The 23,714-nt window shown below is 41.3% G+C and overlaps 1 protein-coding gene across 3 annotated transcripts in view; it reads left to right on the forward strand.

Moving 5' to 3' along the window:
• The first annotated feature begins 1,387 nt into the window (after window positions 1-1,387).
• ACSL3 (acyl-CoA synthetase long chain family member 3) overlaps window positions 1,388-23,714 on the forward strand; it is a 56,854-nt gene continuing 34,527 nt past the window's right edge. The window contains exons 1-3 of one of the 3 annotated variants that reach the window (XR_003992652.1): window positions 1,388-1,581; window positions 17,178-17,281; window positions 22,167-22,588. Coding sequence is in view for 2 of the 3 variants with exons in the window: in XM_030494858.1 (XP_030350718.1) it covers window positions 22,238-22,588 (351 nt within the window). In the remaining variant the exon portion in view is untranslated. The remainder of the gene's footprint in view (window positions 1,582-17,177; window positions 17,282-22,166; window positions 22,589-23,714) is intronic. The other 2 variants (XM_030494857.1, XM_030494858.1) reach the window with 2 other exon arrangements.

The following is a 23,714-nucleotide window of genomic DNA, read 5'->3' on the forward strand; positions in this document are numbered from 1 at the left end:
AATTTTAACGTCAATCTCAAACCCTGAAGTTCTTGCAGCAGCTCTGGGTTTTAACGCACCAACCCCAGCAGCTGGGCTGAGAGGACAGGCCAGCTCTCCCCAGCACGTAGGGGCAAGGGCCGGCTCTGGTGCCTTCCCTCACAGCAGTCAGAGTCCTCCAGGCTCCCCGGGGCCCCCAGGCAAGTCGGCTGGCTCCTAAGGGAAGCTCAGCAAGTTCTGTGCTCAACCGAAATCACTTTGACCAGGAGACTTGTCAAAAAAGTACCTATTAGGATGCATCAGGGCTCCAGCTGGGATCGGGTAACCCTGCATATTCCTGCATCCAGGGCAAAATCAACATTCAGGATTGGGTCCGTTTGCCCTGTGGAAAGAGATTTGGGGGTTTGGATTGATGGCAAGTTGAATATGAATCAACAGTGTGCCCTGGCAGCCAAAACAGCCAACCATGTCCTGGGGTGCATCAAGCACAGCATCGCTAGCTGGTCAAGGGAGGTGATTGTCCCACTCCATGCTGCACTGTGTGCAGTTTTGGGTGCCTCAATACAAGAAGGACATAAAACTATTAGAGCGTGTCTAGAGAACAGCGACCAACATGCTGAAAGGTCTCGAGGGCAAGACTTAGGAGGAGTGGCTGAGGTCAACTGGCTTGTTCAGCTTGGAGAAGGCTGAGGGTTGCTCTCATTACAGTCTACAACTTCCTCAAGGCGGGCAGCAGAGGGGAAGGTACTGTTCTCTCTCTTAGCACCAGTGATAGGACGCAAGGAGATGGATTTAAGCTGTATCAGGGGAAGTTCAGACTGGACATTAGGAAAACGTTCTTCACAGAGAGGCTGGTGCATCACTGAAACGGGAGTCTGTGCTCCTTGGCCATCATGGCACTAAGCCTGCCAAGAGAGCATCCGGACGATGTTCTCAGTCACAAAGTTTAGAGTTAGGTAGTCCTGTGAGGAGCACGGTGTTGGACTCGATGATCCCTACGGGTTCCTTTCCAGCTTGAGATACTGTGATTCTATGATTCTATCTTACACTGTCGACACATGCACGCAGTTACCCACCGCTGCGGGGGCTCCTCACACAGTAATGAACTTAACGGCGGACTAGAGGTAATTAACAGCCGTTTTAGTAGCGCCGAAAGACAAGACACCGGGGTTCGGGCGGGAGGAGGCGGGGTAACCCTGACTGCGACTACCCCAGCGCTCGCCGTACCCCGCTCCGCAGCCCCGATGGCTGCGGCCACCCCGCGCCTCAGCGCGGCGGGCGCGCATGCGCGGAGCGGCGCAGGGGGCGGAGCCATCCCCGCCACGCCCCTCCCCGACAGTTGGCTCCGCGCCTTGGCCCCGCCCACCGCCGTGAGTGACCTGTAGTAACCCCGGTGAGCGCTGGCACTCCCCCACCGCTCCTCGTGAGCCCGGCCCCGCGCGCCACCCCACTCTGGCCAATCAGGAGGCGCCGTGCCGCATACGGAACGAGGGCGCGCGGCGGCGGGCTGCCCAGCCGCGGCTGGGTGCAGACACTGGGGTGGCGCGGCGCGGAGCGGCCGGGGCCGCGCACACTCGGCCCCCAGCGTGCAGGCCGGGACCGGTGAGTGCGGGGCTTTGGGGCACCGGGATCGCGCCCGGCCCCTCTGTGGCGGCACCACGCCGGGCCTCCGGGGGCTTGGGGGGGGGCGGCCTCCCGAGGCCGCGGTGTGAGGACCGGTGCGGAGGGAGCTGCCCTCGGTTTAGCTAGCGGTGAGGGGCGGCCTGGCTGCGCGCCGCCGGGACGCATGGGGTGGGTGTCCGGCCTCCTGCCTTAGCGAGGCGGTTGCCGCGTTCGCGGGAGCGGCGTGCCGGCTAATGGGCGCAGTAATCGGCGGTACCAGGCGTTTTGTTCTCCTGCGCTCCTTTGTGTTTCGGCTCTTGCGTCCGAGGAGGTGGAGAAAGCGCGGCGTGAGTCACGGAGCCGGCCGGGGCTGGGGGAGAGGGCGGGCGGCCCGGCAGGTACCCGGGGCCCGCCGGGGTTGGGGGGAGCACACGGGACACGCCGCGTCCCCGCCGCTGAATTCACGTGTCCCAAATCTTGGGGGTTGGTTCCGAAAGTAGGTTTGCGCGGTCTGTGGTCGCGACGCGCAGCTTGTGATGTGCGAGTGCGTGTAACGTGAGACCGGCGGAGCTGAGGGAGGTGCGACCGGGGTTCCCCGCCGTGTTTCACTGTTTGCGTTGCGATTCCCAGGGGTTCGGTGCTGGGTCTAGTGCCGAGGTACGTGCCCTTCGTGGGCGCGCTCGGGAAGGGTAGTGGAGAGACATTCTTCACCCGGAGTGCATGGGAACGCAGCAAGCGTTGTTTCAGATGGTTCCGTAAACATCATGACGCTCCGTTTGTGGGACCCATACAAAATCTTTGGCAGATAAACAAACACTAGCCTTCAGAAAAAATAAAACGGCGGTTTAAATAAAAACACTCGTAAGATAGTTTATGAGCACTGATATTTTTATTAACTTTTTGGAGAAATAACCCCCACAAAACATGTAATCATTATGCACAACAACTAATATATAAACTTAAAAACTGAAAAGTACTGCATTTTGTTTAGAAGTACCAAATTCTAGAACATGGCTTTTTTTTTTTTTTTTAGCTTGTGAAATGAATTTGATAACACCAAATGTGAAATTTTAGTATTTAAGCAGGCTCACTGTCTTTAAGAGCGTGTTATCCATACAGACTTTGAAAAAGAACAAAACCAATGATAAATGATTTTGTGTTCTTTTTTTAAAAGTCTTTTAAGTGTAAAGGCACTCATTTTACTCAAAATACTTTATTCTAGAAGTCTTAAGGAGTATTTGAGTTGACATGGAGTTTTTTTATTATATTGTTCTAAGTATCATGTAAAGAAAAAACACAAAATGAAACAAAAAAAGACTTAATGGGATTTTAGTCTTGTTATGTTCTGTTGTAGGAATAGTCTTTCTCCAGAGTGGACTTAGCATCTCGTTGTGCAAAAATTCATCGTGGCATATGACTCTTTTCCTTTTCTTTGTTTTCCTGTTCCCTCTCGGGGTAAAAAGTAAAAGTCAGAAATGGCAGATGTGTTATCAGGTCTTAATTATGTCCTAAGAGAAAGATGACTGTCTGGGTGCACTCATAAGACTTTATACTTATAACTGTCTGCACCACTCAGAGAGCAGGCACATCTCATAGTGTTTGCCTATCCTGTGTGCTTTGAAAGTTAAGGAAAGACATTGTTAACTCTGGTAATTCCTTCTTGTCCTGTGCATTTATGCTTCAGGAATGACTGAAGCTAAACGTTGTGACTGTTCTTTGGAGATGTTCAGCATGTTTGTTATTGTTAGTCATAGAAACAGGAGGTAAGTCCAAATTTCATGCTTTGTATGTTCAGATTTTGATGGTTGACTGACAAACTTGAGTGAATCTGATGGATCTGCTGATCTATGTGGTCAAAAGTTCTGACAACACACTCAGCCTGTGGTATAGATCCAGTCCCTGTTGGCTGGTCAGGAAAGCTGCTTACTAGTGGAAACGGAATTCCTTGGAGAGAAGCAAACCTTCTGAAATTATTCTAAAATAGCCTGTTTGATTCTCAATGAGCTGTTACTTGAGTCTGAAAGTTGTGCTATTTCCAAGTGTCCCATTCCAGTCAACATAACAGTGAGGCTGAGGTTTGTTACCTTCACAGTTATCATGTATATTTCACAGTCGTGTATCTGTTGGTGTACTGTGATACTTTGAGAGGGATTGAGCTTACAGCTGTGGACAAGGGTAGGGTGTCCATACCTGTGCATCTGGAGTGCTCTGGGACTGTTAGTGGCCTGAAAAGAGGCGCCAAGACTGGTGTGTTGAATCTGGTTCCTCTTTTCAGAAGTGCTGGGGGATAGTTCCTATCTTCCCTGCTCCATGTCTTGCTTGGAGGATACCGATTTTGTAAGACCACCGAGTAGAGCATGTTGGGATGAGTATGCTGATATGAGTGACTTTTCAGTTTGCGGCATGGTTAGAAAACCATAATGCCTATGAGAAATAATCTCTGGTTCAGCCTGAAGCCTAAGAAAATCAGAATGGTATAATGGTATTTTTTTGGAAACTGATAGTCTCTAAAGAACTAGAGGAAGTTTCTTCATGCTTGACTTAAAGCATGGTGTGCTCTCCCTGAACTGGTGAACATTTAAGCCATTGATGCCCCCGGCCCACGTTTAGTGCTGATGTAGGGCTTTTATTCCTTCTTTCTGTAGAGCAAGGAATCATTTGAGCCACAGTCGTACTAAAGACCAAATTTTTTACCAGTGAATTGTTAAGACATCTGAAACAAAGCATCACATATGCTCAGGACAAAATACGAGAGAACTGCAGAGAAAGCATTCTTGTTCAAGGAGGTCCAGCTATGAAGTAAATTTCCAGAAGGTATCAGGAAGAACTGAATCCTGAATTGTTTGGAGATCTACATTTTCCTTCCAAATATACGTTCCAGTGGAAAAGTAACTAAACTAAGATCTGTCCTGACAAACAACTTGCTACTTGCTGCCATGGTGATAAAACCAAAGGAGTAATAAAGGCTGATGCTGCAACATTACCAGACCTTAAAGACTAAGGTCAGGTGGCCTGAATTCGCCTCAAGCTCCTTTTCTCAGTCAATGGAGAAACCTAGGTGGTTTTGGAGAGCAATTCAGAGAATTTATGTAAGACGCTGAATGGGGAGCTGCCTGAAAGCCAGCTAATAAGAAATAGGAGGCAGAAGGATTTATGTGGAATTTAGGCCATCTGAATATGGCCCTAAGATGCGACTTAGTAGTACTAAGTAAGGTGTATTAACACTAAGAAGACTTGGCTTCAATTTCTATCCATTTCATCTGCTGCTGACTACTGAGCAAATTTGCCATTTGAACAGCTATTGAAGGGTGGGGGCTTCCTAGCTTTGTTTCCTGGCAGGAGAAGCTCCTTGTAGCAGCACAGCCTGCAGCCAGCCTGCGTGGGGGCAGCCCTGCTGAGAAGGCTCTGGGGGTCGTGGTGGGCAGCAAGTGTGCATGGGGCAGCAGTGCCCTACAGGAGCACAGCCAGTAGGTCAACTGAAGCGATTATCCCCTTCTACTTGGCATTTGTTAGGCCACATCCAGAATACGGCATCCAGTTGTACTGCCCCCCAGGAGAAGGGAAGGGTGAGATCAGTGGAGAGCTACCAAGGTTGTCTTCAGGTGTGAGCTCTTTTGGCTTGTGAGGGGTGGCAGAGGAACCGTGCCTGTTTGTTGAGGCTGGAAGAGAAGAGGCTTGAGGGGCCCTTCCAGCACCTATGGGGAGGTTTTCAAGAGAGCGAAGGCAGGTTCTTTGCAGTGGTGTGTGGTGGGAGGACAAGAGACAGCAGATGAACTGAAGTCAGAGATGTTCATGTCTGTAAGGCGTTTTTCAACATGGGTCAGTCAGGCAATGGGACTTACTGCCCAGAGAGGCTGTTCAGTCTCCTTCCATGGAAGCTTTCAAAGTTCAACTGGATAAAGCCCTGAGAAAGCAGGAGTGATCTCATGGGTGACCCTGCTTTGAGCTGGAGGTGGAACCAGAGGCCCTCTGAGGTCGTTTCCCTCCTGAGTTATCCCATGGCTCTAATAAGTTTCTGCCCACAGAACAGTCTCAGTGGAAGTTTTTGAGCCAGCTTATTTAGGACTGCATGTGGTCTGACAATGCTGGCTTACCCACCATACTTGGAGGAATATAGCAAGCACTCAAGCCAATCTTAAGCAGCACTCAAGTGGCAGGACTTTATTTGTTTAATAAAGAGCAGTTAGTTTAACTGCTCTTCATCCTGAGATCCTGATCTGCATCAAGGTTTGCCATGTAGCAAGGCCTGAAGGGCTCTTAAATGTTTAAGTACTCTGATTTGAGGCACAGTTTGGGACCTAATGATTTGTGTTGAAAGAAATCACCTGGACAGGGCCATGTCCTAATCTCACCTCCTGAATGGCTATTACTAAATTCAGGACTGCAGGGAGGGGGAAAAGTGCAGTTCTCTGAAGGAAGCTCAAATATTATGCTGTATTACCTTCTAAATCAACTGGAGAAAAGTTGTTCAAAATTCAAAATGGTTTTAGAATCAGCCTGTTTCAATGCTAGCAACAATCTTTGCTGATCCTTGAGAAGGAATTAATTACACATATGTCCTCTCATTCCTTAGGTGAGCCTGCAGCTCACAGTAAGTCAAGGTCCTGACTTAGTGTCTGTAATCCAGAGGAGGAGGAGGTGGCGATTTGTCAACATATGTGCATTGGAAAGTCATGTTTCCCTCAGTATTCATGAGTCTTGTTAATTACAAAGATGTGCTAGTTAATTACAATACCTGAAATGGGACAAGCTGGCTTCTCAGTTTCGTAAGTTTCCTGAAAAGCAGAGAAAGTAGGATTATTAAAAGTTATTGACTTAGGATTTTCACTGTTGATAATGGAAAACAGCAATAAGAAACTGCAAGCCTTTTCCCATTTCACTTAAAAATTGGAAACCTAGTGCTTCGGTGTTTTTTTTGTGTGGGGTTTTTTTTTTTTTTTTTTTTTGTTTGTTTGTTTTTTTTAGGTACTATGTAAATATCATCCTCACCCTGCTTGTATCTTAGATGAAACCAATATGAGACCTGGAAGGGGAAAATAGATAATAAAAAGTGACTTGCTGAAGATTAAGCAGCAGAATAGCAGTAGTACTGTACTGCCAGATCCGGTTCCCCATCTATTTGCTGTGTTACTGTCCATGTAGAACATTCTGTCCTCCTGTGATAAACTCATAAGGGTACTGTGACCTGAAAACTATATAAAACCAGTTTTTCTGCAGGTATGGAATGAATCTTGTTTTGTTCAGACTGACTGTGGAGACCTGTGAGACACTTTGACAATCCACAGGAAGGTTTTGCATGGATTCTTTGCTTCTTGATGGGAGTACTTCAGAGCGGTTACTGCAGTATCATACATCAGTGTGGCTGATGGTATCAGGTTTGTTGGATTGCACATACAGTATGATTTCTAACAACCAAAGCTTGGACAGTATCAGAACATAGTCTGAATCAGTGGAGCCTGCTCTGTGGTTACTTCACCAAACAATTATTAAAATCAAAGTTTATGGGCTCATTCTGTGAGAACCTATGAAAAATGTGGAGAGTGGAGCATCTATGGTTAGCTTTTAGAAGTTAGATATGTGTGTAATTGGGGTTCGGTAAAGACATCTGTAGTCTGTGTATCTCTAGTTATGTGGGTATGGAGAAAGGCAGAAGGGAACAGAAGAGGGAGGAGGTGGCAGCTTTGCAGGAGGTTTTAAGAGATTATGGAGGGAGATGCATCTCCTTTTTTTGTCTGCAGTTTTTGTAAGGATTTATATGCTTGGCGAATGCTGTGAAAGAGAGAGGTAAGGCAACAGGCATAAGAGGGAGAGAGTGGTCCCATTAATGCCTGGGCAGGGAGCTTGATTGCTTACGTGGCAAAAGGTGGGTTCAATCTGTTCTGCAGGATTAAGTCCACAAACTACTTGGAAAGTTCTGTCACCAGGGCCTGTCAGTCTTTTATAGCTGCAGTTTAATTGTTCTGATGAAGTATTGCTGCACTGTATTGTTCTAGGGAAGGTGCGAATAGGGAAATGATTTTTCTAGTGGACAGCTTTGAGGTACTTAGAAAGTATTTTCCAGTTCTGCAGTGCTGGTAACTGCGTAGATTTTATTTCCTGTGTCCCTGTTGTCCTGCCCCCCGGGGCAGCGGGGAAGATCCTTATGGAGATTTTCATCTAGTTCTCTTACAATCTGCATTAACCTGATAATATTCAGTACTTGGAAGAACAATGTACAAACCCACTTCCCAGTCAAGCATAGCTAGTGTGTGTGTGTGGCCTAGCCACAAAGTCAGGGCTATTAAGTGGGTGTAGGAAGGTGGTGTGAGGGTTTTTGATCAGGAACACAAACTAAAATGGGCATTCATAAAGAAACTTCCGACAACTTTTGTCTTCAAAAATCTGTCATTTACCAATGAAATAAGTTTTATATAACAAAAAAAAAAAATGAAAAATCTGGCCGCATCCTCTGTTATGCATTCACAATCACAATTGTGGCCAGGTCCAGCGTGTGGAAGAATGCAGAGATCTGCTGTCCTGACTTCTTTTTCTCTGCATCTGTAAGTGTGTATGCATTTGTAGATGTGTATACACCTAAGATAATGGAGTGTGAGTACAGTGGTTGAAATTTTATATATAAATATATATAATTTCCAAGTAGTTTGATGTATATTAATACATCATTTCCATAATCATGCATAATTCATTTTGGGATTCTTTTTTTAAATGCAAGATGTAATTCTGTTGGGTTTTGAAATGTTAGCGCCTTTCATCATGAAACAGATGAAATATGCTGTTTATATTCTTCTATAGAAATATTTGATAGTTTATTCTGGGCTTCCAGTTTGTCAATTTGTGTTAATCTAATCTGACCATCTGTGTAACACAGGCAAGATAATTTTGCCTAAGAATATTCACAGAACTCCTGAAAATGTGATTGGTACCTTCTTCTTTTAAAAAAGGTCAGTGTTCTTATTTTTAAAACTTAATGGTGAGGACTCAGCCTGGTATGTCAGTGATTTGGTCCTGTTTACATAATCACAGGCTAAGGGTGTGTTTGTTTTCCCTGAATAGAAAAACAGGGTTCCCTTCTGCCAAAACCTCCATCTATCTGCATAGCATTTGTATACTGATTCTGAACTACTGAGTTGAATTATTTACTGTGAGGACTTAGTTACCTCCTTACCTTCATAACCTCCAGTTCCATATCTGTGAGTACTCGATATTGTCCTCTGATTTTAGGGGTTGGAACTAGATGAAACTTCCAACCCAAACCAGCCTGCAGTTTTCAGCACCTGTGTTTGTAAGTTTTCTTTTTGAGGGTGACACATAAAGATTTGGAGCTTAGGACCATGCTGCTTTAATTCTTCTTCACATAGGTTATAGTGGCCTCTAACTGAGTGAGTCTTTGTTTTGCATTTATTTTGTGTTATGGAATTGTTGGGTATGTCCATAACTGATGGAGGAGGTGAGGTTGTCTTGATACTCTGTTACTTCTGAGGCTAGAAAGTAGGATGATAACTCAAATGAGCAGGGTGGGCATCTTTATGCCATCCTTAAATAAATTCCAGTGGTGGATTTTGAACAGAAGTGTAATATCCCCAAGCAAAGTAGATATAAAATCTAGATAACATGACTCTCTAGGAAAACAATGAAGCATTTTCTTTTTCCTTTGCTATTTCTTTCTTTAGTAATAGTGCATTCCCCACTGGCCTAGAATTTCAGAGCAGCAAAGAGAAATAAAAAACTTATAAAGTGGTTTGCAGTAAACCAGGCTGTTAGTCTTTCTGTAACTTAAGCTTTTGTATGACACCCTGTGTGTCATCCCCTCCTTTTTGAATGGAGAGAGTGCTGTCTGCCCATAAATACATGGGGAATGAGGCTGAAGCAGTAATGGCTGAAACCTGCTTCTGTGGTAGCCTTACCTAGGATTCATAAAGTGCTTAATTCAGGAACTATTTTGGCCAGCTTTGATGTCGCAGAGAACAGGATTGTGCATCTGTGGCAAAGGTGATAAAGTTCCTAAGTGGCTTGCGGATGACACTTCTTTTAGCAACTTGGTATTTATAGTGTCATGCTTATATCCATCAGAAACATTTAAGGCCTATTTCTACTGATTGTCTGGGTGAGGCATTCCTAGTGTCTTAGAAATCCCAGTTTGGTGTAGTTTGAGCCTCTTTGAAATTGGGAGTTGAATAAACCAGGTAATTTTTTAGTGTTGTTTTCTGAAAAAAATTCTAGGAGAAAGGCCATTTCAGTGTGTTGCGCTACAATTGGGGTATATGTTCAAGTATAACTAATCTTAAAGTTAAAACAGCTCAGGAGTCAAGGGTAGTCATCTGTAAAGGTGTGTGTTTAGGAGGTGGGAATTCACAGATACTAATGTAAGCAAGTCTAAGAAACAGAAGGCTAGTAACTTGTGGCAGAGGTATGATTACTAAAAGTGTACTTGAAAGTTGCATCTTGGCAGAACTGTGAGCTAATTTCATTTCCTCCTTTCTATTTGTGCTCAGGAAAAGCTCCATAAGTTATTTTCTGCATTTATGTAGTTGCTGGAGTGTGGTACTGCCTTTGATATGTCTTGCTTAGTCCTTGTGGAGAGGTTTGCTTTGTGAGATATGAAACAGCTAGTGAGTCTTCTGCAGGTGTTGGCTCGAGGCAACATTTCCAGGGGCTGATTCTTGTAAATTGCAGTCCTGCTGCTTTTCTGCTGCATTGCTTGGTGGGGATTTCATTATATTGGGAGCGAATGTTACAAAACACTGTCTGAAGCATGCATGTGGGCTTGGAAGCAGTAGTCTTTCCGTGACAAGGTAGTGGTCCCCTCTGAAGGACTTTTGACTTCCATTGCCAGCCAGAGGAGAGGGATTGCTCCTGTTCTGGAGATGTAGTCACCAAGTGGAAAGTGAGGGGGGAGAAAAGCAGATGTTCTGGTGGGAATTTACTCATTAGTTTCTTTTTTTTATAAATCCCCATAGATGACTGGACACACTGATGTTGTTTAAAAAAACAACCCCCACCAAACCACTCCCTCCCAACCAAGAAAAAAAGCCAACCCTCCCTCACCCCCCACCTCCCTCCAGAAAACCAACCCAAAACCCTACAACAACGCCCCCCCAAAAAAACCCACAAAACAAAATCCCAAAAAACCACAAAATGAAACACACTAAACCCAAGCAATTAGAACCTGAAGAGAAAGTGTATTGAAAAAGTCAACAGCTCAGCCTTTCAAATTAAGTTCTGAGACATCCCACTTTATCACTTTGATAGCTTTGATCACACTGTGGATGTCCTTATTCCTTTGAAATGTATTGTAAAATTTCTCTGGGAAGTGTGGTTCATCTGGATGATGTTTTTCTTGTGAGGAGCTTCTCTAAAGACTTTAAATAAATACTTTACTTTTTCTTCTGAAGTCTATGTCATCGTTTTGTTCTCTCAGATTTGCTTTGTTGCCTGAGTTTATTCTTCTGCTGCTTTTTTTGTAAAGAAGTTCTGGGTTAAGGTTATTCCTAATAAAAGCCCATAATACAAAGAAGAAATGTTATAGAAAGAAGGCAGAGGCAATACAAATACATGGGTTTACCAGATTTTGAAGCTGGCCACCTAGAATTTTTTTAAAGAATGAACATGTGATAATGGGTAACAATTTTTTTGTCACACTACGTGAACCCTAATTCATCTAAAAGTAAAGGAGAACATTTTTATGTCTAGCTTCTGCTAGAGACAAACCCAGAAGCACTTTACTGCTAAAAATCTCTGATGGCTGTTATGTTACTTTGTTCTGGTCTGACAAATACATGACTAGAATGCAGCACACAACCAGTTTAAATACATGGCAACAGAACATCTATTTCTGGTTTGATTACTAAGAAACAAACAAAGCAGACCTGTTCACTCCTTAACATTTCAGATTTCCCAGAAATTAGAGAACTGTATTACTAAGGCTGTATTTTTTAGCAGAAAATGGTATATCAAACCATTCTGGTCGTTCCCTTCCATTCAGATGCAAAGCAGAGTCTGCCTCCCAGTGGAAGTAGTTAGGAGGATTGTCCTAAACAATTGGAAAATTATCGCAGGAATTTGAAGAGTGATAAACTGGCAGCCATAACTGGGCTGTTATCCACTTCTCCAGTAGCCAGAGGTTGAGGGTAATGATGAAGCATGTGGTTTATTTTTATGCAGACTTTTTTTCATACTGTGTGTGCAGTGGTATTGATGTTCTTCAAGTGCTCTTTCATGTTTAATTTGTATCCATGGTTTAAAAATCTAGCAGTATACTTGGGAAATTGGTGGTTTTGTCTCTGTTTTGCAGATATCAAAATTAATCTGAGGCCTTCTCCAGTAGTAAGGTACTTTATCCATTAATTTCTTTGTTTCTCTGATACAAATGTGAAAACACTTAATTTAGTTTGGCATTATATACATCTCTTAAATGCTCTAATAACTGCTTATGAGAAGGAATGAAAGCAATGTATTGACAATATCTGATAAAGTGCCTGGAACTAGGACACTTGTTTGCCATGAAGCAGTATTATGTAGTGGGAAGAAAAGAAGACAAAAGGTGTAGCAGCACTGGATTGTGTTCCTGGCATAGCCATTGCTTTGTTAAATTATTTCAAATAATTATGACAATGTTTTCTTCTCTGTATTAGTAATAACAGTGATGTAAACTTCTTGGAAAGTGCTTTCAGGTTTGCTGACAACAATTGTTACCTTAGAGCTGTGTTTTATTATTCTTATTAATAGAAGATGTATTCATCAGTCCATTAATCTGTCTTGTATAAGTTAAAAAACGAACTTAATTTCCTCACATAAGTTTTAAGGTGTTTTGAGAACAGAAAATTTTCTAGAGGTCAGAATTGCAATGGGGTTTGTGTTTTCAGCTGATTTTATTATCTTGGAAGGGTATTTGTGTTGTAGGTGAGGTAGCTTTAGGAATGCCTGTTGAAATGTTACTCCTGAATTAGTGCAGAACCCATTTTGATTTAGTTTTACTTTTCATCTGTGGCGAAGGTTTAAATTTCAGTTTGTAGCCCATGCAGTCAGACTGTGGGGATTGAAAGTCCCGTAGTTTTGGGTTTGGGGTTGGTTGTTTTAAATAAAGCTGTCTACTTTTATGATTGTCACTTTAGCTTTCAGGTTGTCATAAATATTACTGTATGTGTTTCATTAGAAAGTAGAGGATAGGTTTACAAACCAAAGCCTCCCACTCTCCTGCAACATGCAGTGATATTTCATACAGGTGGGGCATGGAACAGTTTAGAAAAGGTTGATGTCAGATCACTTAACCATTACCTTTTTAACTGCATGTACCAAGGATCCATTTAAGAGAAAGCACAGATATTTGTCCTCAAGAAATGTCAACTGCTTCTCTGTAATTTAGTTTTGAGCTACCACATTTGTCTCCTTGCCACCACTAGGTGTAACTTTTTTCCCTCTCTTGGTGTAAATGGGCCTGCTAAGAAGAAAAGAAAATGTTAATGTTTTGCTAGCTTTTCTAGATAATAAAACTATTTCCTTTGTCTCAAGATTTAGTTAATATAGTAGAAAGTCCTTTCCTTAAGGTAAAGGACTACTCTGGTTCGTGCAATTCCTACTGTTACAGTATCTTAATGTTTAATAAGTACATAATAATATATTTGTCCTAATAATGGGCCTTCTGGCTGCCTCCTAAGGAATTTAGAGTATTATTTTACAAATGTAGCATTGAGATGTAAAGGACATAAATTAAACCCCTTTGTATTTGTAGGAGTGTTTAATAGCCTGCATCTGAAGTTTAAAAGCATGCAAGCGGTAGCGCTTGAAACCACCAACAGTGAGCTCAAAAAAAGTAGGTGGTGAGAGCAGAAAGTTAATCCTCCAGCTCTTCTCTGATCCCACAGTATACTGCTGATGACCAAGTCACAAGGTGTTTTATATATTGGTCTATGCTGATCTTGGTTGTCCTACAGCCAAGTGGAGGTTTGATTTACAGCATGACTGCCAGGCTCCTCACCTTTCTTCCTCCAACTGTGTTTTCCCTCTTGTCCATGGTGTTAACTCCTGTCTATTCATGGTTACCCAGGTTTGAGATAGGAGAAGAATAACTTAGTTTGTAATGCTAATTTTCTGTTGATTTAGATGCCTTCAGTGTCTCCCCCTGGGCTCGAGTAAGTACCAAAGTTGATACAAAGGAAAATCCACCCTTCTGTCCTGAGAAGGAGAGGGTTTAAACTGGATCAGCAAGCTTATCTGACTCATTCCTAGCCACACAGGCACAATGTGTTGGTACAATGGAGGCAAAGACCTGGATTAGGTTTTGGAAATGAACAGTCTGTTTTTATTAGCAGCCAAGTGTTAAATCTGCTTGAGCCATACTGAAACCATACCCCCAGGCTGTGCACTTCATTCACTGGCTGCTCCAGTGGTCTGTTAAACACTTGGCTTGGAAACTGGTTTCGTCCAGGTGATGATGTGTCTTTCCTGATGGTCTGTGCATGCCCTTATGTATTTTTCAGGAACACACTTGTGCACAGACATCCCTGATTTGCCATCAGGACTGAAGTTCAGTTTGGATTTGCTTATGCTGAAGCCTTGTGGGGGAGAAGTTGTGTGAGCAGAGGTGGATTGCTGAAGTGACTCTAGCAGCCTGCCTGCATGTGTTTGTGCCCTCCATCAGAGTAACTGCAAGTGATACCAAAAGCTTAATAAAATTAAATGCATAGTAGCTTCTCTAAAAACAGATGATTTATTAATAGTTCAAGTAATAAGCATTTTTGTATGCTCTGCTAAGCACTCTGTCAAGCACCAGCAAACCCTTTGTTTAACAGAGGAGCTCCAAGAAGGAAGTACTGCCACAGGATGGATAGGCTGACTTGCAGCAAAACTAAGCACTAACGGGTGGAGATAGGCAGCACCAACTCATTGACCACCAACTCGAGAAACCGCCTGACCCAAGGAGAAGTAGAGATTGAGCATGCAGACTAAATAACATGAGAGAGTTGCTTAACAAAAAGGAAACTGAGTACTAAATAATGAGAGTTATGTGACTTGTAACCAATGAAGGCTGATGGTTTTGCTTGCTAAAATGTATAAATAGTGTAAATTTTGACAGCCAGAGAGCTAGGCATTTGTGAGTTACCACCTAGCTCCCTGCTTTGTGCAAATTAGAATAAAAGAATAGAAATACCTTGACTTGGTGTGTGAATTGGCGCTGCATGTTGGGTACTGAGTCTGTGTTTGGGATGACATAAGCATTTAAAGAGCCTGAGTATTCACTCAGGGTTGTGCGGGACCCACTCGGGGTGGGTCACAGCTGGAGGCTATAGGGTAATCTGAAAAAGGTATCTCAAAATAACCCTAGATGTGCTTGCAGAGAGTAGTTATTCTCCCTGCATTCAGAACATCTGTGTCTTTTTGAGAGAGAAACTGTAATCAGTAGTATTTTTGGTCTCCCACTGTACCTCTTTCTGTGCAAGCTAATAGCAGTTCACAGTGTGTATTCGTGAGGAGAGCAATGTCCGGGGAGAGAAGCATTATCTTGTGTTCAGGACTTGAGTGAGAAATCAAGGACTGTGGGTGACGTGGGAATTAATTTCATTTTGGGTCTGCCTGCTTGAAGAAGCTTAATGAAAACCTCTGACTGAGTGTAGGTCAGACTGTTACAGCCATGCAATCCTGTTCTCCTAGATCTTTCTATTTAATAGCTGTAACATGTTCTGCATGGTCAGATGGAGCTATGGAGGAAGCTAGGTTTGCTAGCTAGGTACTAGCTAGGTTTGCTGGTGTACTGCTAGGTTTGTTGCCAGTGGGTGGTGGTAACCAAAGGATTGATGCACCAAGCATAGTTTTTTTTTTCCTCCCTGTTAGAAGCAGATGTCGTTTTGGACAGAGCTGCAGATCTGTTCCCAACTTGCCTCAAGTAGAGGCAGTTCATTTTGGAGCAGGTTTTCAGGTCTGCCTGGCGGTGGGCTTTGTGGATGTTTGATGAGAGGTGTGTGGAAGGTCTCCCTGGCTCCCTTGCTCTAGAAGTGAGGCTGAGACTCAGGCAGCAGGATAGGGAGTCTGGAAAACAAGCAAGCATTTGCACTTGCATGGAAACCACTGGACCTGGGAGAGAGGGATCCACCAGAATGGTTTGGAGGGAGCTGGGCCCTAGGGAGCAGCATGTGAGCAGTTGATCCCAGGGCAGCAGCTCTCTGGGCTTGCAGGAGGAGGTGGTGGGGAGGAGAAGCTTGCTGCAGAAAGCAGAGGGTGATGTGTGTGAGCCAGGGACCTGAGGTAGGTCCTTGTGCTCCCTCTGCTGCCACTTCAAATTTGGGAAAATGTGCTGAGCGCTAACTCTTCCCTAGGGACCCAAGGCATCCATTTCCACCATTCTCTAGGCCTTGTTGGGATTTCCATCCTCTCTGTTTCAAGAAATGTGTGAAAACACTTCTGTTGTAGCTGTGAGGAGCATCTGTTTTCAAATGTAACTATGTCTTAAACCCATATTGCAAAACAGATCTTCCGCTTAGATGGGTATACATTCAGGACTCTGTCCTCAGTGCTGTTCATTACCTGAGGCTCTACTTCACTTCATAGTCAAGGGACCTTCCTTGTGAAGCATAGGCTGTTGCATCTGTACATTTGGTTTTTTATTTTTATATAGATGAATACATGAGTATTTATAAAGGAATAATAGTAATTTGGTTTTTAAGATCTCTTTTGTAAAAGAAAAGCTTGCTTGCTGAATGCTAGCAAAGAAATGTTTTCACTGACAGCTCTAATAGTGAATTCCAGATGTAGTAAAAACCTGTTTCCTTTGTGGTGTTAATGTTTTTGTTAGCGTTATGTTTAATGTTTACATCTTGACGTAAAAAGTAAACTAGTAGAGGCTAATTTCGGATATAGTTAGAATTCTATATTACGGGCTTTTTTTATATTGTCTTGAGTACTCAGATTAGTTTTTATAATGAAGGTATGACGCAATACATGAGGATACTTTTATTTTGTCCAGGGAAGCCTAACCTTGTAAATAACCTTTTTATCCTTTCCATGAATGTTAGCAAACCAGTTTCTGTTTGCAAGATTTGCCGATAAGAGAAATCTCTTGTGTGTTCCTGCAAGTAGAAATGGTGTGGTTTATTTTTTTTTTTTCCCTCTGGGTTTGAGTTAGGTTTTGTTTAATTAGTATGTGTGAAATCATGGAAGTGAAGAAGAAATGTAATGATTACTATTTCATATAGTCTTTTTATAAAGTTTCTGGGAGTATTTATTACTCAGGCTGAAATGTATTTTCTGTGTAGATAGATACACAAAGATAGGTATGTGTTTTCTACCCCAGGTAGTAGAACCAGAGTTACACTGAAAGACAGTGGGAAGTTAGTCAAGGAGACAAGTAGCATGAGCTGCTGAATTAAACTAGTGCTCTTTCAGCTACCTTGATTATCCTGGACTTTGAGTATGAACCATGACTGTGTTGTATGTTACAATTGGTTTTATTTTAACTTAGATGTAGTGGATGTAGACTCTCTGAAATGATACAGTGCAGTATTAGATAAGTAAAAGATTTTGTTTATTTACTATAAAAGACAAGTGAAAGAACGGAGGATGTGTTTTATAATTACAACATTTAATGGGGATTTTCCATCTTTTAGATTTCACGCAGTTGCCTGTGACAGCTCCTGTTGAGTAAACTGAGACGGGAACATCTGGTGTTGGCTTTTGTACCTGTACCTGCCACGATGAGAAGTTGCTTAAGGTTTCTTTTTCTTGTTAATTCATGCTTTTATTGTAGTGATTATTATAAGAAGGTCAATTAGTAAACACATTCCTTCAAGGATTTTATTTTTTCTCATTTAACAAAAGTTTTCTTCTAAAACTAAAGGGTATAACAGTATTAGTGTAAGTAGTGTATCAGGCCAAATCCCTGATTATGTATTAAGTGGGATCAGTCCTGAAAACTGCCAGTTTACTTCTCCAGACTTATGAATGAGCGTGCTGGTTGCTTCTTCTCTTTGATGTTGAAAAAAGTGAATAATTTTACCTTGTGGTCTTATTCTTTCCCATTTGACTACTTCATGAAGCAGAATTACATGGGAACTGAACAGCTGTTGTATGTGTGCAGAAACATTTGCTTGCACAGTTTTTCCGGAAGTTGTATTCTTGCATAAATTAGCAGCTCTTGCCTCTAGGATTTAACCTGCCAACCTTTCGTGCATCACTAGTTGGGGTTTGAACACTGATTCCTCGAAAACCCCAGCAGGATTATGTGAAACCAGAATGGATGCATGTTCTGTAAGAACCTGAGCGTTTGCAGCGACTTTATCGCAGTGTCATAGTCTAATACTTACAAAAATGGCTTGGGATCTATTGTCCTCTGCTTTCCATTTTCTGCCTCAAGATGTGGGCTTTACTTACCTTCTTTTTGTGGTCAAAAGCAGTCACGGACTTCCAAAATTGAGGCGACCACAAATTGTATTTCAGTCATATTTTAAAGTCCCACAGTAGTATTTCACCAAGTCTTTCAGAGTTTTGTGGCCTTTTTTGTTTGTTTGTTTGCTTGATACTTTTTGAAAGGCAGAATATTAAACAGCAAAGAGTGCACCCCTTTCAAATTTGATATAACCTTTAAAATTTCCCTGAGACTTGTCTTTTTCAGAGTAGTTCTGCACATTTGTTATTAATTTCATATTTTCATTTTGAGCTTTTAAAATAGCATACATTAAAGTCTCAAAATAGCATTTGTTGTAGAGAGAAATGCATGTGCAAACATTGTATCTTAATGAAAACAATTTTCTTTTACAATGTCATTAAAGCTGGGGGTTATTTTGGAGGTTAATTGACCTTTTATTTAAAACAAACGTGTACCCCACCCCAAAATATACTGTCATGTTCAATTGCATTGGTTTTGCTTGCAGTACAAGATAATTGTCTTACTGCTAGCACTCCAGTCTCAGTGAGGGTTAACTTTTGCTTCTACATTGTCATCAAAATGATTTTTTTTTTTCCCCCCCTCAATTGGCTGACTTTGTTCTTCTGCTGGGAATGGCAGTGATAAATCTGTTGGATAAAGGCATTTTAAATTGCATCTCCTTTGCTTACCTGGAATTTTTCTCTTCAGGAGCATAGCAAACGAATAAATGAAATGATGAGTTAAAAGGCATCTTGTGGTGTTCAGTTATGTAAGGAAAGAGGTGGAGCCTTTACACTGCCACCAAGGAACTTTGTGCTGTGGTTCAGCTCTCTTTAAAACCATCACTCTACAAAGACACTGGAGTGCATCCTTCTAATGAAGATACTAGGATACACTTTTCTTGCTTGTTCAAAAAGGGATTGCACTTTTCCCACTCCCAATTACAATAGTAATTACGATGTTAATTACAATTTGTTACAAGCATAGATGGTCTGTAAATATCACAGTTTCAAATCAATTGCCAGATTGTTAGAAACTGGCACAGTCACACTCGCTTGCTAAAGTTTGCTACCTCCTAGTTATAAGATTTTAAAGAAAGAAAGATGGAGTCTTATTTGGCCTTTAAGGCAAGAAACTGCATTTGCAAATGATACTTTTTTATCCTAAAAAAAATTACAGTTTAAGTGAAAAAATACTTTGTGTTAATTTTTAAAAGGAACTGTTTGAAATAGATGACTTTCAATATCCTCACTTTACTGAAGGAGAAAGTGAAATAATTAGCAATTTATTCAGAGCAACAGATGTACATCAGAGTGGAGTTCTAGAGCTGGAGACTTAGTTGTCTGAACCAGGGTGACATTCCAGAATATTTCCCCTTACTCTGTCCTGTTGGAGTGTTCCTTAGACCCTTTCTTGCAATGCCACCTTTATGAAATGGTGGGCATAGCACAATTATGATTTGCAATTCAAAGCAAGCATTTCCACGTTTGGGGATTATGTGCAAGGCTTCAGGTAAGCCAGAAGAGAGAGCTTGACATGAGACCTTGGTGTGGTTATTTTAGAAATGGTGGAGAATGTTGCTTTTTCCTTCTGAGGGAGGAATAAAGCTGTTGGGATAACTGCAAAATCAAATGAGCTGCTGTTCTAGGAGGGCTCAGTACCTCTCTAAGGAAAGTTATGAAACCCAGAGGGAGTGCTTTTGGACAGGCTCTGCTGTTTGTCAGACAGGGAATTTCTTTGGAGAACAATTTTCCAAAGACTATTAAATCAGTTACCTTAATTTTTGCTTGTAACAGTGTTTGGTTAAATTATGTTTTTATTTTGTAGGCACAGAAGTTTTCCAGCGTTATAAAGGGGGAGTGGGGGGAGGCGTCCCCATCCCTGAATCAGGCCAGACAAAATTATAGTACAACTTTTGAAAAATGGGTAAAATTTTGTTGTGTGAACTCTGGATTCAGCTTTAAAACATCATGTTCTATGCTGCTATCAACCACAGCATAATTTTTCTGGCTGCAGTAGCTTATTGCCTGGCACATGATTATTTCCATTAAGTATCCTTCAGTGACAGCCTAAGAACATAAGTCTCTTCAAAAGATTACTGAGTTTGCCCTTTAGCCTATTTAAGTGGTTTGGTTTTGGTTTTTGGGGGGGGGGTTGAGTTGTTTGTTTGTTTGTTTGTTTTGTTTTTCTTCAACTTGTCATGGCTTTTTGTCTTTGATCTGAAAATTAAAATATAAGCACTTCCCTTCTTCCTTAAGGTTTTAAATTCCTTTTACCGCTCTGCTGTTTGATCCAGTAAGTCTTCACTGTGAAGAGCTCATATGCTTTATTTGAATACATGTCTCTGGGTGCTTTACTGAATAGACTTTGATGTCTCTTGGTTCCTCCAAACTGCCTGGAACAATGTAATGTTATCAATGAGGTTACGGCAACTTGTTAGAGAAGTTGATAGTGAAATCTTTTTGCTTAGAGTTTTAAGAAATTGTATAGTTTAGGGAGAGATGGAATTAATCTCATCCTACAAATGAAGGATACTGGATTGATCAGTTCCCAAAAGGACTGACAAATCTAAGTCCATGAAACAAGGTTTCTTTCCATTGCTACTGAAGGATCTCAAACGATTTAAACATTACATTTTCAACTAAAATTTCTTTTCATTAGGGTTTTCAAAGAGTCTGTGAATGTAAGACATCAGCAAAGAATAATATGGTGTTGGCATTATATCTTATGAATAAAAACTTAGTTTAGAAAGAATTATCAAGGTTATGCATCTCACATCATTATTAGTTGCTCGGTTTATGGTATTGCTTTTAGTACAATTGTATCAATAGTGATATGATAATAATAGGACAAGGGATAATGGCTTTAAACTGAAGAGGGTAGATTTTAGATAAGATATGAGGAAGAAAGTCTTTACTCTGAGGGTGGTGAGACAGTGGCACAGGTTGCTGAGAGAAGTTGTGGATGCCCCATCCCTGGCAGTGTTCAAGGCCAGGCTGGAGGGGGCTTTGAGCAACCTGGTCTACTGGAAGGTGTCCTTGCCCATAGCAGGGACATTGGAACCTGGTGATCTTTAAGTTCCCTTCCAACCCAAACCATTCTATGAGTCTACGATTCTATGACATGAGGAACAACTCATCCATTCCCATTTAGAAGACTGCAATACCTACTGATAGCGTCATTTCTTTGGACACTACACAACATAAATACAGAACCACAAACATAGAAATGACATGTGAATGGCATGTATTTATCTGAAAATATTGTGTGATTGTACAGTTTAAGAGATTCTTTCCAACCACATCAGAATACCTACATGCATATCTTCACTAGCAATCTATATGACATTTGACTGTAAATCAACAACCTCCATACAGCCATAAGAAAACAAGTAATGCCACCACTCTGTACATGAGAACCTGAACCATTAAGTAGGTTGAAATACATTTCCAAACATTATAAAGAGTGGGACATCTACATAAAAGAAGGAAACTGTAACCTTCCTCCATGAAGGCCTGTATGTGACAGAACTTTGCTGGTTCTTTTTTTCTTAAGGACTTCCCGTCAGTCCTACACTTCCAGCCCAAGTACCAGTATGCAATGGGCATGCTTATTACATAAATACATGAGAAAAAGTTAACTAGTATTTAGTAAATACTGGAAAATAGCTTGGAAATATCCCCAAAATCCTAGCAACAGCACTATGAAGAGAAAAATAACTTTTTCAAAGGTCCCTATGATGCCAGGATAGTCAACATTTTTTTAAAGCATCATTTATCCTATCAACCACCACAGTGATGGAACTTTCTAATATATTCTACTGTGGAGTCAAGAAATTATGCCATCTATCTAAAACATTAAAAAAAAAAAAAATCAAAATAATTTAAATCTTTATGGAGAACAAGGATGCTTGTCATAATGGTTGACTATGAATTTCTGCAGTGGTGAGTGAGCCAGGAGTTATAAATATCAGTGTTCTGCGCATAAAAGCAAAATGAACTATAAATGCACTTTACGCTTCACTCGGGTAGCTTCTCAAATCTATTATCATAGACTTGTAGAATGGTTTGGGTTGGAAGGGACCTTAAAATACCTGTTGGTATTTTGTTTCATTGTGTTAAGACTTCCAGCCTAATTTCTGCATAAAAAGACCTACTGGGATACCGATTGTAATGATATGTTTGAAAATAAGCCCCCTGCCAACAGCTAATATTCTCTCTTCTCTTTTCAGATCTTTTTGGATTCCTGTCTAATTGGTCCATGTTTCTGAATTCTTCCTTGTAACCTTTGCAAGCAGACAAAATGAAGTTGAAGCATAATATCAACCCTATTCTTCTACAGTTTATAAACTTTATAATTTTGGTGTACTCCTTTGTAACATACATTCCGTGGTACATATTTTCAGGATCAAGGCAGGCCATAGCAAAAGCCAAGCAGGTTAAAGCTAAACCTGTGAATAACAAGCCTGGGAGTGCATACAGATCTGTTAACAGTCTACATTGCTTAGCTTCAGTTTTATATCCTGGGTGTGATACACTTGACAAAGTTTTTAAATATGCTAAAACTAAATTTAAGGACAAAAAACTCTTGGGAACACGTGAAATCCTAAAAGAGGAAGATGAAATCCAGCCATCAGGAAAGGTTTTTAAAAAGGTAAGTATTTTTGCAATCTGCCTTCAAGAATTGTCTCAAAGTGTGTTTACTTTCTCTTGCAATGCTTCTAGTCCAGTAAAGTGCATCTGGGGAAAATACAAGTTTTTCTATTTAGAGTATGTAGTGATGAAAAGAACAAATTTACCTAATTCCCAACTTTTCATTACTCAACATTTAAACCAAATCTAAACCTTCTTTTTATATTCTTGAGTAGATACACTTTTTGTATGGTTTCAGACAAAGAAAAATTGCAAATGTGTTTTAGGTATTTGTTTTTACTATTCAGCTGATGATATAACCGGATTTCAAGTTTTCCTTCTGGGTGAATGAAAAAACAAGTCTCCCTTTGTGTTATTCTGAACTATAATAAGATAAATATAGAAAAATTACTAGATGCCTATACTCAGATGTGCCTTTCCAGTAAATTTAATTGTAATTTAAGGATTTACTGTACTGTCCTGTGAATTCAGGGCTTAAATGAAATTTTCGTTTGGAAAAGGGTTGCATAGACTTCGATGGAAGAGTCCTTTTTCCCTTACAATCTCCTTTAAGGTAAACTAGTACTCTGCTAATCTGTAACCGTGGGGGGGGGGTGTAGGTGTGTGTGTGGGGGGTGTGGGGGTGTGTGTGTGTGAGATGTAATTTCAGTGTAGAACTCTGTTGTTTCAAGGGGCTGACTTTTTGCAGTCTTTTAAATTTGGGCCTGAATTGTCAGTTGCTGCTTTGTATTTGTTCAGAGGCATTTAAAAGTGCAGTTTTGTCTGAAGAAGCAAGTCAAGATACCATTAACAGGATACATGTAAATGTGCAAATATGTGTTAAAGGTCTGCATTTCTGTATTAGAAGTTGTTAACTATATGCTGTAGGCACAATTTTTAGTGAAGATTAGTTTTCCTGCAGAAGGAAAACTTACCTCTTCATATAATAAAGGATTCATTAAATTCTGCTAGTTTTAATTCTGATGTGGGAGTAGAATATCACAGCATATGGCGAGTTTAGTTCTGTTAAAGTCTTTATAGAAGCTTTGTTAGTGAAACTTCCCTCCAGCTATGGAGTTAATTTTTCAGTATGAAGGAAATACTGGGAGAGATGGGTATATGTAATCTTTCCTGATGCATGTTTTGCT

The sequence above is a fragment of the Strigops habroptila genome, chromosome 8 (assembly GCF_004027225.2).
Source record: "Strigops habroptila isolate Jane chromosome 8, bStrHab1.2.pri, whole genome shotgun sequence".
Classification (NCBI taxonomy): Eukaryota; Metazoa; Chordata; class Aves; order Psittaciformes; family Psittacidae; genus Strigops; species Strigops habroptila.